The sequence below is a fragment of the Pristiophorus japonicus genome, chromosome 14, assembly GCF_044704955.1.
Source record: "Pristiophorus japonicus isolate sPriJap1 chromosome 14, sPriJap1.hap1, whole genome shotgun sequence".
NCBI classification, from domain to species: Eukaryota; Metazoa; Chordata; class Chondrichthyes; family Pristiophoridae; genus Pristiophorus; species Pristiophorus japonicus.
In genome coordinates, this window is record NC_091990.1 from 187,365,522 (window position 1) to 187,380,058 (window position 14,537).

Consider the following 14,537-nt stretch of genomic DNA (forward strand, 5'->3'; position numbering starts at 1 on the left):
ATTTTGTCCCACTGTACTGGGCGAGCAAGGGGAAGAAGTCAGGTACAAATTAATGAATTCATTTTCTTAAGAGTTGAAATAGTTGAGATTCGTTATAGTTTTCAAAACACGGGACACAGTTTCAAAATCCCTTATGTTTACCAGAAAAAAAATCAATTTTTTGACTAAATCCGACACAGCATTCCCCCACACCTTATCAATTAGTTATCAGTAAATAAATATGCTTAACTCGTGAACAGCTGCCCACGGCAGTTTCTACATGTAACGTATCTTTAATGTACTGAGAATTAGGTTGAAATATATTAAGATAAACTTTAAAATTATTTACTAAACAAATCCAAATAACTTTCTGCATTTGTCTTTTTATCAAAGATTTAGTTCTACAAGGTGCAGTTTTAAAAATACTCTTAATTTTTAGACTCACACAGATGGCTGGTAACACCTCTAGTCCAGTATGGTAAACAGGACATGTTATGAGATAGAAATCCTTTTTGTTTGAAGTTCATGTAAAAATAATTATTTGATCAATCATTGAAACACATGCACTAATGCATTATGTTATTTGTTTAGAATCTAATATTTAAAGAAACACAACCAATTGTATTAAAACAACAATCCTTACCCCGAACCTGAGGGAGAAATAGAATCTGGACACTGTTCACGAAAGGCAAAATAAAGTTGGTCTGATCGAAGAGTCCATGAACAACCAGTTTATGAGCTCTTACAGAATAGCTCGCGGCTAGTTCGATCTGCAATGTTGTGGTTCAGTTTTGATTGGAACCAGTTTAGATACGTATCATTTTACATTGCAGTCAACCAGTTGCAGGACCCAAGTGTTTCTTTAAAATAATTTTTTCCCCAGGCTTTTACCATTTTTTTATCTTGTATACATATTTCATCTTGTGTCATCACCTACAACCCAATTGTGGAGCCAATTGTAAAATTTGTGAATTAAGTTTCAGTTAATTAATAAAACTCGATCTGTGACAGAATTTCCTAATGACGCAATGAACCTTAATATCAGGTTCACCACGGTGACCATAATGTCTAAAAATTAAACGAATTCGTCATTTGCTTTAATTTAGTTTCTATTTTAAAATATTATAATATTTCCTCCTCTCCGTTAACTGTTAACTGGGATTATATAACTTCAGTTCTGCTGGCGAGTGGGTAGACTAAAGTCTGCCAGAATAATACATGTTCCATTTGATGCATCCGCCAGCAAATAGAGTCAAACTACAAAAATGAAGGAGCAAACAGCCATTGCATTTCATTCTATTGGTGGACCCGGCGATGATAAAGGATCAATATTTTACTTATAGGTCAATTATACTATTTCCGTGTATCAATGAAAACTGTGCAACTTGGGCGTAGAGTCACCCCAGTGGAATCTAAAAAAAAGTAGACACTATTTTGGCTTTGAATTCACAGCGATATAACTGCAGCCAATGCAAAGCAGCATTAACAAAAATATTATTTTAATTATGTTGACGATATCAACGACCAACTGCTAACATTAAAATGTAATTAGCATTTCGATGCTGGTGATCAGAGCTCTGCTCATGAGTACTTGGATGTATTGAACTGTTTTCTTCGGCCAAAGAGTGATTCTGAACTGATGGTATAACTTGAGTCTGTCAAGCCACATACTCTGTACCCCAGTATAAGGAGACTCACGCTAAGATGCAAAAGCACACTCTTTCGATTTTGGTGCAGGGTTTCAAACATGGTTGTGTTGTGCACTTGCCAGAAGTGTTCAATTAGAAGAGTTGAGTGATGAACCAAAGCACATTGTCAAAAGCAAATGATATGTTGGGAGAAGAGTTTTCTTTTTAGTCTACATGGAGCAGGATTGTTCACGCTTTCCACAATTCTTCTGCCTCTTGAACTATTTACCAGACAGTAACTTTACCAAAATCTCTGCCGGTCTTCACCTGTTAATGTGAGTCGTGGCTCCTTGACAACCCAGCATATATTCTCCAGGACTTTTTGGTCTCTTAGCAAACATCTGTATCAGTTTCATTAAATTGTGTCCTGTTTGCAATTGTCTCTTCTGCGCACCCTGCTATTATACTATTAATATACAAGAAAATTATGGTTAATAACACTTCTGAAATTAAATTAGCTGAGCTTTTGTGAAGTCTATAATCTTTATGAAGTTAGGAGAGTAAATAAATTATAATTGTTGAAATGTAAGGTTGTAAAAAGTTGGGTGTTAGATGCGTAATTATTTTTTCTTGACTGGATTTTCATGTGGCAGGTTTATAACCAATATACTGGAAAAGGACAGGGAGCAATCTAGAGTAAAAATACTTATTTGGAGGAAAGCCAATTTCAGTGGGTTGAGAATGGATCTGGCCCGCATAAATTGGAATCAAAGGTTGGCAGCCAACACTGTAATCGAACAATGGGGCTGTCTTTAAAGAGGAGATGGTTAGGGTACAGTCGAGGTACATTCTCACGAGGAAACGTAGGGCAACCAAAGCCAGAGCTCCCTAGATGACGAAAGAGATAGAGAGTAAGATGAAGCAGAAAAAAGGGGCATATGACAGATGTCAGGTTGAGAACACAAGTAAGAATCAGGCTGAATATGGAAAGTTCAGAGGGGAATCGAAAAAGGAAGTAAGAGGGGCAAAGAGAAAGTATGAGTAAATATAGGCAGCTAACATAAAAGGGAATTAAAATGACTTCTCTAGGTATATAAATAGTAAATGGAGAGGTGGACCGATTAGGGACCAAAATGAAGACCTACGCATGGAGGCAGAGGACATGGCTGAGGTACTAAATGAGTACTTTGCATCTGTCTTTACCAAGGAAGAAGATGCTGCCAAAGTCATAGTGAAAGAGGAGGTAGTTGAGATTCTGGATGGGATAAAAATTGATAAAGAGGCTTGCTGAACTTAAAGTAGATAAGTCACCGGGATCGGATATGATGCATCTTAGGATGCTGAGGGAAGTAAAGGTGGAAATTGTGAAGGTACTGGGCATAATCTTCCAATCCTCCTTGGATATGAGGCTGGTGCCAGAAGACTGGAGAATTGCAAATGTTACACCCTTGTTCAAAAAAGGGTGTAAAGATAAACCCAGCTACTACAGGCCGGTCAGTTTAACCATGTAGTGGGGAAGCTTTTAGAAACGATAATCCAAGGCAAAATTAACAGTCACTTGGACAAGTATGGATTAATTAAGAAAAGCTAGCACAGATTTTTTAAAGGCAAATCGTGTTTAACTAACTTGATTGAGTTTTTTGATGAGGTTGATGAGGGTGCAGAAACGATTTACAAGATGGGTTCCAGGGATGAGGGACTTCAGCTTCTCAGATGGCATCATAAGTAAAGATACCAAATGGTGTAGCTTTAAGCCACTAGATTCCAGGTTTCTTTTCTCGTCTCATCTGAATGAACAGATAATTGGAAAGTGCATGTGTGTTAGGTAAGAAAAGGAATAGATTTGACTTTTATGCCTCTTTAATTGGATAGTCTGCATACATTCACTGTCCAGGGTCATATGTGAAGAATGATCATTGGGTGAGGTACTGGAGGGATGCTAGTACACGTGGAACCTTATACCTACCTGCCAGCACCTTACACAGGTGGATTGAAGAGAAACCTCTTCAGTTGTCATTCCGTACTTTAGCATAGGTGTCACTTGTGGATAGGTAAGAAAAGCAGTAGTGAAAGATGAAGGTGGCATCCAGAGAATAAAAGTTCACGCAAGTTGTGGTTCATGTAATTAATTTATTTACATTTGTTATCATTTCATTAAAGTAGGTCTTATGTTCTGCTGGAAGAACAGCAGTAGCACTCTTGCCTGTGAGCCAGAAGGTTGTGGGTTCAAGCCCTTCTCCCGATACTTAAACACATAATAGACTACACTCCAGTGCAGTACTGAGGGACTGCTGCACTGACAGAGGTGCTGTCTTTCAGATGAGATACTAAACTGAGGCTACGCCTGCCCTCTCAGGTAAAAGATCCCATGGCACTTTTTAAAGAACAGGGGGGCTCTCCTGGTGTTCCAGCCAACATTTATTTCTCAATCAACATAATTTAAAACAGATTATCCGGTCAATTAACTTATTGCTGTGGGTGGGACCTTGCTTGCTGTTGTGTTCCCTACATTACAATAGTGACTACACTTCAAAATTATTTTATTGGTTGTGAATGCACTTTAGGGTGTCTTGAAGTCACAAAAGACACTATATAGATGCAAGTTTTTCTTTCTATTTGAATCCATTTAATCAGTTATGCTCTTTCACCCACATTTCACAAAGCAATCAATTAAGGTGAGAAATACAGTATATCCATTAAAAGAATGAGATGGTTCCAGAGGTAGAATACGTACAACTGGAGAGGCAATATATCACTATAGGCACACATATATCACCGTGCTAAGCTTTACTTGATTGATTATACTGTGTTTCTGTTAGTTGACATTTTAAACTTAATTTTTAATCTTTTAAATGCATGTAGAGCCATCTGTCCTGGAACATCTTCACTAACAATGACATTTATCCAGTGTTTAACCCTTACTTACTAGACCCAAGTCCCTTGACTAGGGACAAACGGAGCGATTGTACAACATGGGTCTCCCAGCTCCACATCACTGCCAGTCTCAAATCAGTGTCCTTAGATTCTATTTTCTATGGCACCTGTGAAATCAGATAATGATAAACAGAAGTTTGTCCTATGCTAAATTAAGTGTGTACGTTTTTTTTCAAACCAGGCTATCCTGTACAGGTGTGGAACCCATAAATCATAGAAGAGGAAATAGGAGAGGAAATGTTTCTATACCTGCAGAATGTATCTGTGTGTATGAACTGGAAAGTATTCAAGTGAGTTAGCTTAAGGACAGAGATAATTGCTTTGGTTCAGCTTGTATTGGGGTGATGTGACTTTCTTGTTGGTTATGAGTATCTGAATCTTACAGAAAAGCCCAACTGTTGTGTATGTAGGAGTCGCTGTTGCTACAGTTTATCCAGTGTATAGATAAAGGGGAATATGATCAGCTATGGAGATATTCATGCATAGTTATTTGAACGTTGCAATTATAATTCATATTTCTGACTACCAAACCTGGCCCAACGGCTTGGGAATATCCACATAGACAAACCATGTGGAAACCATATTACAGGGTTTAAGGCCCCATCTGTATGTTAAGATTCCACAGCATTATTCAAATACGAACAGGGAACTCTCCCAGTGACCTGAATCAATATTCCTGTTTCAACCAATGCTGCCAAAAAGAGACTGATCAATTAGCTAATTTTTGCTGTTTGTGGAATATTGCTTCATACAAATTAGCTTCCACATTTTCCTTATATAATAGCAACAAGATTTCAAAAATATAATTGGGTGTGCGACATTTTAAGATGTAGTGAGGATGTAATGAAATGCCAAATATATGCAATTTCTTTCTTTATATTGTGGGTTATGCAAAAAAAAAGCCAACAGGGTCTCCTTTTTGCTTGCAGTAGTGTGCTGAAGGCATGTCTACTGGCAATGGGAGCGCTATCTATAAAGCATAAGTATCAGATTAGCTTGTTCATGCCACCAATCCACTAAGCACGTTGAGAAATTAGAACAAGACATCTTATGGTCCCAGTTTTGGCTACTAATTAAAAAAAAATTAGGATCAGTTAAACGGGAGTCATAATATTGATTAGCAAACCACAATTAAACAAGATATTTTGATAAAATTAGTGAAGTTTTCCTTTACAAATTATAATTTTTTATTAATTATATAAATGCATATTATTGGTTAGTATTTTTTTGTAATTTAGTTCAATTGCTGTATTTTTTTCAATTTTTCTTTTTCTGTCAACCTCCTCCGAAGGTACAGGCACATGCTGGGGTATAGTGTTATGGGTACCGGCTACATTTCGATACCTCCGCCAAGTGATGATTATTCATTGTGAGTTGGACAGCGAGTAATGGGAGGTTGGTTTATGTATGTATAATGCTGTAATGGATCATAGAAACATAAACATTTACAGCACAGAAGGAGGCCATTTCGGCCCATCGTGTCCATGCCGGCCAACAAGAGCTATCCAACCTAATCCCTCTTTCCAGCTCTAGGTCCGTAACCCTGCAGGTTATGACATTTCAAGTGCACATCCAAGTACGTTTTAAATGTGCTGAGGATTTCTGCCTCTACCACCCTTTCAAGCAGTGAGTTCCAGACACCCACAACCCTCTGCATGAAGAAATTTCCCCTCAAATCCCCTCTCAACCTTCTACCAATTACATTAAATTTATGCCCCACGGTTGTTGACCCCTCTGCTAAGGGAAATAGGCCCTTTCTATTCACTCTATCTAGGCCTCTCAATTTTATACACCTCAATGAGATCTCCCCTTAGCCTCCTCTGTTCCAAGGAAAACAAATCCAGCCTATCCAATTTGTCCTCATAGCTAAGATTCTCCACTCCCGGCAACATCCTCATAAATCTCCTCTGTACCCTCTTCAGTGCAATCACGTCCTTCCTGTAATGCGGTGACCAGAACTGCACACAGTACTCCAAGCTGTGGCCTAACCAGTGTTTTATACATCTCAAGCATAAACCCCTTGCTCTTGTATTCTATGCCTTGGCTAATAAAGGCAAGCATTCCATATGCCTTAACTACCTTATCTACCTGGCCCGCTACCTTCAGGGATCTATGGACATGCACTCCAAGGTCCCTTTGTTCCTCGACACTTCTCAGTGTCCTACCATTTAATGTGTATTCCCTTTCCTTCTTATCCCTTCCCAGATGCATTACCTCACACTTCTCCAGATTAAATTCCATTTGCCCTGTTCTGCCCACCTGACCAGTTGATTGATATGTTCCTGCAATCCGCAGCTTTCTTCTTCAGTATCAACCAAACAGCCGATTTTAGTATCAGCTGCAAACTTCTTAATCATACCCCCTATATTCAAGTCTAGATCATTGATATATACCACAAAAAACATTACAGATGAGTGCATTACATGGCTCCAGTTCCATTATCAAATTAGGACAGATAGAGTTATGAGTTTTGAATAGACCCATGATGCCTACGCCCTTTGAATCAGATCTACGACCATGTTCAGACTTTATGCTGTTTTCTTTCATATTTTTCTTGTAGTTTCTTTGAGCCTATTGCAATTGTGTTGAAGGTGCATATGAATGATAACATATCAAAAATGTAGAATGATAAATGTTGGGATATTTTGTTAAACAGCAAAGAAACATAACCTGTTAAAGGAGAATAAAAAGGCGTACAAAGTATTATAATACACCTGAAAACGTGGTGCAGAATGGTAGGAGACTTTTTTTCCATTTTTCTTTGGGGGATGGGGTAGGTAGAATACCTAAAACTAAGCCATATGGAATCTGCTTTAATCAACATGAGGTAGATAACTGGATGAGACCCAATAAGAGGATTAACTGTACTGGTACTATCATTTGAAAATGCACAGGGTAATCATGTCAAACCTAGGAATACATTTATGGAAGTGTGAAGATGCATACGATTAAAATGGACAACGGTAAAACCCTCAAGCTATATTATGTGGTTGGTTGATTTCCTCATTGTTGAGATGATGAATTATGAAGGCTGATACTGAACTTGTTTGAACTGGTCTAAAGATATTACTCAAAAGAGGAATACAGAACTACTTGGTAAACCAATAGTCCAACATCAGCAGTTGAAAGAATCTTGCAGTGTCATTAACTAGTTTCATTATAGAACTTAATTCATCAAATTTATTAGTGGAAGTTAGCTGTTCAAATTATTTGCAACAATAGTACAACCAGGACAGTATTGAGAGCTAAAGTGCTGATGCCGATGGAAAATAGGGTAATGGAAGTGTATGATCATCAAATATGTTGTTACATTTGTTAAACGTAGTATGATAGAAGCTGTGTTATGTGACTACAAGGTTGGGGAATGACCTGATTGAGGGCGTTAAAATTATGAAGGATTAATCATCATCATCATAGGCAGTCCCTCGAAATCGAGGAAGACTTACTTCCACTCTAAAAGTGAGTTCTCAGGTGGCTGTACAGTCCAATGCAGGAATTAGTCTCCATCACAGATGGGACAGACAGTGGTTGAAGGAAAGGGTGGGTGGGGAGCCTGCTTTGCCGCACGCTCCTTCCGCTGTCTGCACTTGATTTCTGCATGCTCTCGGCGACAAGACTCGAGGTGCTCAGCGCCCTCCCGGTTGCTCTTCCTCCATTTTGGGTGGTCTTGGGCCAGGGATTCCCAGGTGCCAGTGGGGATGTTGCACTTTATCAAGGAGGCTTCGAGGGTGTCCATGAAACGTTTCCTCTGCCCACCTGAGGCTCGCTTGTCGTGTAGGAGTTCCGAGTAGAATACTTGCTTAGGGAGTCTCGTGTCAGGCATGCGGACGATGTGGCCTGCCCAACGGAGCTGGTCGAGCGTGGTCAATGCTTCGATGCTGGAGATGTTGGCCTGTGCAAGAACACTGACGTTGGTGCATCTATCCTCCCAGTGAATTTGCAGGATCTTGTGCAGGCACCGTTGGTGGTACTTCTCCAGCACTTTGAGATGTCTGCTGTATATGGTCCACGTCTCTGAGCCATGTAGGAGGGCGGTTATCACTACTGCCCTGTAGACCATAAGCTTGGTGCCAGATTTGAGGTTCCGGTCTTCAAATACTCTCTTCCTCAGGTGACCTAAGACTGCGCTGGCACACTGGAGCCATTGTTGGGTCTCGTCATCGATGTCTGCCCTTGCTGGAAGTAGGCTCCCGAGGTATGGAAAATGGTCCATGTTGTGCAAGGCCGCGCTGTGGATTTTGATGACCGGGGGGCAGTGCTGTGTGGTGGGGTCAGGTTTGTGGAGGACCTTTGTCTTACAGATGTTTAGCGTAAGGCCTATACTTTCGTATGCCTCGGTGAAGGTGTTGACGATGGCTTGGAGCTCTGCCTGTGAGTATACACAGACGCAAGCATCGTCCGCATACTGTTGTTCAATGCCAGAGGATGGGACAACCTTGGATCTAGCCTGGAGGTGGTGAAGGTTAAACAGATTCCCATTGGTTCTACAGTTTAGTTCCATTGCAGCGGGGGGCTTGTTGAGAGTGAGATGGAGCATTACAGCAAGATCAAGAAAAGTGTTGGTGCGATGACGCAGTCCTGCTTGACCCCGGTTCGGACGTGGATTTGGTCTGTGGTGGATCCGGTGGTCAGGATCATGGCCTGCATGTCATCGTGGAGCAGGTGGAGGATGGTGACAAACTTTTGGGGACAGCCGAAATGGAGGAGGATGCTCCACAGTCCCTCACGGTTGACAGTGAGGTTATGATAGGGTGAATAGTGGTAGATGGTTTCCACTGGTCAGTGAAATGGTAACAAGAGAACACAAATTTAAGATATTGAAAAAGTGAATTAGAGGAGGTAAGAAAACATTTCCATTGAGTGGTAGAATGGTCAATGATAAACCATTGTTGAGTCAGTATCCATAAGGATTTTTAAAAGGGAATTGGATAGTTGCTTGAAAAACAAGAATATTGAAGAGTACGGAGAGCCAGTCGGACAGTGGAATACAATTAATAGTTTGGCTGGTGTAATGCAATATGGTAGTTCCAGAGGTTAATCAGACTAGATAGCTCTTGCTATATATTACTCACTTCACTAAAGTCTATTTGGACAACCGTTTCAGTGGTCCCTTGGTCCTTTGTTACAGTTAATTGCCAAGCTTTAAGATCAGCATTAAAGCTCAGAAGTTTAAAACAAAAATATGAGGCATTTCAAAATAATAATTGTAAACTAGGGAATTAGAATGTTAATGAGCATACCATTTGTACCTGTGCTGAATCTACTTTTATGTCCCGTACAACAATGTATCCTAATATTTCTAGCAATAATGCACGAGCCTCTTATAAGTTTGCTTTCTTACTTACCTGGTGTATCTTGCACACATATATAATTACAACTGCCATTGCAAATGAATAAACAGTCAGAATTTAAAAGTCAGAGTTTTAAAATTTATTAATTATAGCTTAAAAAACAAAGTTGAGGCCCCAGACTATACACACTTGTATCATTTGCAGGGAGAAGGGAGGTGGCAGGGAGGGGGAAGAGAAATACAGCATAATTTAAAGGACGCGTATTATGTAGTTAGTTCCATTTAAATACTGAACGTATGTAAAAAATAAATCAATTCCTATACAAACCCACATAATCAATCATTAATTGTGCAAATAGTATTTAAATGTTTGGAATAATAGCCATTGACTTTTCATAATGTAGTGAATATCAATGCAGTACTTCTTATAAACCTTGTGGCATGATCTGTTTTGATCCCAAGTTTAAACACGCCAGCAGTCATTCAGTGACTCATCAGAATGCAATATATATGAGTTTACCAGTTTAAAAAAAGCACAAATGTGTTTTTATAAGTAAATGTTTTTCTTTCAGCTTTGTGTGGCAGAAATTGAACAGGTAAAGTTAGACTGGCGAAGTGTTGGTGCAGCACACAACTGGAAGCTATGATGACACATTTTCCCCCACTTGTCACGTTAGTTTCGGTTGCGCTATGGTATGTCTATAGAGGGGCGGGGGAGCAATGCACCTTTTTACAGGAAAGGAAGAGGCAAAATAACTTCAGGTATTCCAATAGCTCCCGACAGCTGGTTACAAAACAGTATGGGCAGAAACCTGCTAGCCCAGCCGCCATCTGAACAGGACTAGTGTATTTCAGAGATTGACAGAGGAATACTTAAATCCCCATAAAGTATAGAATAAAAACACAGATCATCATTGTGTTAACATCTAATTACACAATAAGGCCAGGGCTCCTCTTGGGTAAATACATTGTACCTCACAGTACTGAATCATACAGATTCCCAGTTCAATCTCAGGATTGTGTTGATTTTGCTGATCTGTGATGTGATAAGGGAGGGGGGGTGAGGGGAAGAGAAACTACATTGGGTCTCAGTGCCCATCAGCTGGGGGAAGGGGAGGGGGGGGGATGGAATTGATTAGCATGAGTGCTCCTAACCAGCATCCAGTGAACTCTACCAAAAAGTGCACATGGATGTTAGGTGTGCAAAGGGATGAGCTTGACTATGGTGCTTCCCACAGTGGAATAGTTTACCAATACAATGTATTGACCAACACTTGAGCAATGCAAGAGGAAGGCAGTTGCTGGCACCAATGGAATTGTGCAAGTTGGTGTCTTCAGGAGAGAAGGGAAGAGGAGAAAAATTGGGGATAAAACATTCTAAGACTATTGATGAACTGCAAAATTCATCTAACTGTACAATGGAAACAGGCACTTTGAACCAACACTGGTGTAAACAAATAGCTGTAAAGGTGTATCATACCCTAGCACCATTTTTCAAAAAGTTATTAGGCTATTTCTATAATGTTTGGGTCTGCAACAATGATCAAACTAACTCTTTTCATCAGTGCAACTGTAGGCGTTACATTTTAATTTTTTTACGCTGTATCAAATTAGCTGCAAGCAGTTCCTTGTGGGGAACACATATTCCTATAACGTTTGATCAGTTATCTTCATAATCATGTTTACAGTTGTCATCTTTAGACTTCACTACTTCATTAAAAAATGCCAGTTTAAAAACAAAAATGAAAAGGTGTTGGGTGTCAACAAAAAATGTTAGGCACTTCCTTTAGGTCAGGGAGCACTGGGAGAGCTCGGCAAAGAGTGAATTTTGTTAACAGTCATTCTGTGATTATATCAAGAGTTGCACGTCTTAGCTTTCTGCCAATATCCTGTGTAATTGCCAAATTATCTTTTTGTAACTGCACTATAATTAAAGCATCCAGTAAAAAGATTAACTTTTACCTATATTTTATAATTAGTTTATACTCACTTGTTATCTTGTGGCATTTGTTCCACAACTACACTATAATTTAGGAGGAAAATTTTCACTAAAATAATTAAATGAAAATCATGATATCAAGAGAATATCAAACTAATGGCATGATTACTGTACTATTTTCTCAATGAACTAACGCTGAGGAATTCCATGAACAGGTAGGACCATAGAGAAGATTATCAGTCAGATTGTTTCTATAGGTCCACTGACTTTTCTCTTTCTGTTTTCCTGTATATTAGTTAAGAGGCAATGTTTTTAGCTGAGGACAACGTGACGATCGAAGACTGATTTCCGCTGTTCTTGAACTTGTTTCTTCCAGCGCTGCTGTGCATATTCAACTTTATTCAACACATTGGCACGTGACCGAGAATGGGACAGCACTTCGTGAGCATTGGCAAATGGCTGTGTGTCCTAAAAAGAAAGCAGGCTCTCTTTAGATACAGAAGACTCGTCAATACAGAAAAATAGCAACAAAAGTACCAATATATTTGTGTCCTGCAATTTTTAAAATCAGTACCCTTTAACTAACAGATATTCTACAATGAAAATGAATGGGAGAACTATCAAGAAAGTGACAAACATAGAAACATAGAAACATAGAAAATAGGTGCAGGAGTAGGCCATTCGGCCCTTCTAGCCTGCACCGCCATTCAATGAGTTCATGGCTGAACATTCAACTTCAGTACCCCATTCCTGCTTTCTCGCCATACCCCTTGATCCCCCTAGCAGTAAGGACCTCATCTAACTCCTTTTTGAATATATTTAGTGAATTGGCCTCAACAACTTTCTGTGGTAGAGAATTCCACAGGTTCACCACTCTCTGGGTGAAGAAGTTCCTCCGCATCTCGGTCCTAAATGGCTTACCCCTTATCCTTAGACTGTGACCCCTGGTTCTGGACTTCCCCAACATTGGGAACATTCTTCCTGCATCTAACCTGTCTAACCCCGTCAGAATTTTATATGTTTCTATGAGGTCCCCTCTCATTCTTCTGAACTCCAGTGAATACAAGCCCAGTTGATCCAGTCTTTCTTGATAGGTCAGTCCCTCCATCCCGGGAATCAGTCTGGTGAACCTTCGCTGCACTCCCTCAATAGCAAGAATGTCCTTCCTCAGGTTAGGAGACCAAAACTGTACACAATACTCCAGGTGTGGCCTCACCAATGCCCTGTACAACTGTAGCAACACCTCCCTGCCCCTGTACTCAAATCCCCTTGCTATGAAGGCCAACATGCCATTTGCTTTCTTAACCGCCTGCTGCACCTGCATGCCAACCTTCAATGACTGATGTACCATGACACCCAGGTCTCTTTGCACCTCCCCTTTTCCTAATCTGTCACCATTCAGATAATAGTCTGTCTCTCTGTTTTTACCACCAAAGTGGATAACCTCACATTTATCCACATTATACTTCATCTGCCATGCATTTGCCCACTCACCTAACCTATCCAAGTCGCTCTGCAGCCTCACAGCATCCTCCTCGCAGCTCACAGTGCCACCCAACTTAGTGTCATCCGCAAATTTGGAGATACTACATTTAATCCCCTCATCTAAATCATTAATGTACAGTGTAAACAGCTGGGGCCCCAGCACAGAACCTTGCGGTACCCCACTAGTCACTGCCTGCCATTCTGAAAAGTACCCATTTACTCCTACTCTTTGCTTCCTGTCTGACAACCAGTTCTCAATCCATGTCAGTACACTACCCCCAATCCCATGTGCTCTAACTTTGCACATCAATCTCTTGTGTGGGACCTTGTCGAACGCCTTCTGAAAGTCCAAATATACCACATCAACTGGTTCTCCCTTATCCACTCTACTGGAAACATCCTCAAAAAATTCCAGAAGATTTGACAAGTTGTGTACTATTATCTGTTGCTAGAATAAGTAGGCTATATGGTGCAAAATTACATCGTAGAACTTATTAAAACTATGACTTTTTCACGCTATGGTTTTAAGAGTATTTCTTAATACCATCGAGTAGGCAAGTATAAAAATGTAAATAAATTCCAAAACAATGAATCTGTAAGAAGTCCAATTACTAGTTTAAAAAATGATTTTTCACTTTTAATAAAATTGGGATTCATAGAAGAATCATAGAAATTTACAGCACGAAAGGAGGCCATTTCGGCCCATGGTGTCCGTGCCGGCTGATCATTAGTCCAGACCTCTGGATTACTAGCCCAGTGACATAATCACTATGCGACTGTACCCCAGGTATTCAATGCATCAAATTGTCCTGAACTATAAACCAGTTGCAAATTAATTTAACATTCACATTAAAGTGGTTAATATGATACAGGAGATTTGTGGTCTATTACAGGAGAAGAAAGGAGCTTACTAGTGTAGCACTTATAAAGCAGTGTTTTTGAGATGGGCTTTTGCTCTATCCTACAAATACTGTGAAGATGGCAGAGTAGCATTAGACCTCGATTATAGCAAATGACAGGTATATAATATTTTTCTATCCTTTCCAATAGAGCAGGACTTAAACACACATTCTAGCTTGACACACTAGTGCAGCACTGAAGAAATACTGTATTGTTGGAGGAAGCATACTTGGATGAGTCATTAAACAGAGTCTTGTCTGCCTATTCAGGTTGATATGAAAGATCCCATGGCACTATTCAAAGAAGGGCAGGGAGTTCTCATAGTCAAAATTCCTCTCTAAACCAACACCACCAAAATAGATTAAATGGTCATTTACATCAT

The 14,537-nt window shown here is 39.8% G+C and overlaps 1 protein-coding gene across 2 annotated transcripts in view; it reads right to left on the reverse strand.

The window, feature by feature from the left end:
• Positions 1-9,956: 9,956 nt before the first annotated feature.
• tmem9b (TMEM9 domain family, member B) overlaps positions 9,957-14,537 on the reverse strand; it is a 76,152-nt gene continuing 71,571 nt past the window's right edge. For both annotated transcript variants that reach the window (XM_070899960.1, XM_070899958.1), the window contains exon 5: positions 9,957-12,238. In XM_070899960.1, coding sequence (XP_070756061.1) covers positions 12,083-12,238 — 156 coding nt within the window. In that variant the 3' untranslated portion in view covers positions 9,957-12,082. The remainder of the gene's footprint in view (positions 12,239-14,537) is intronic.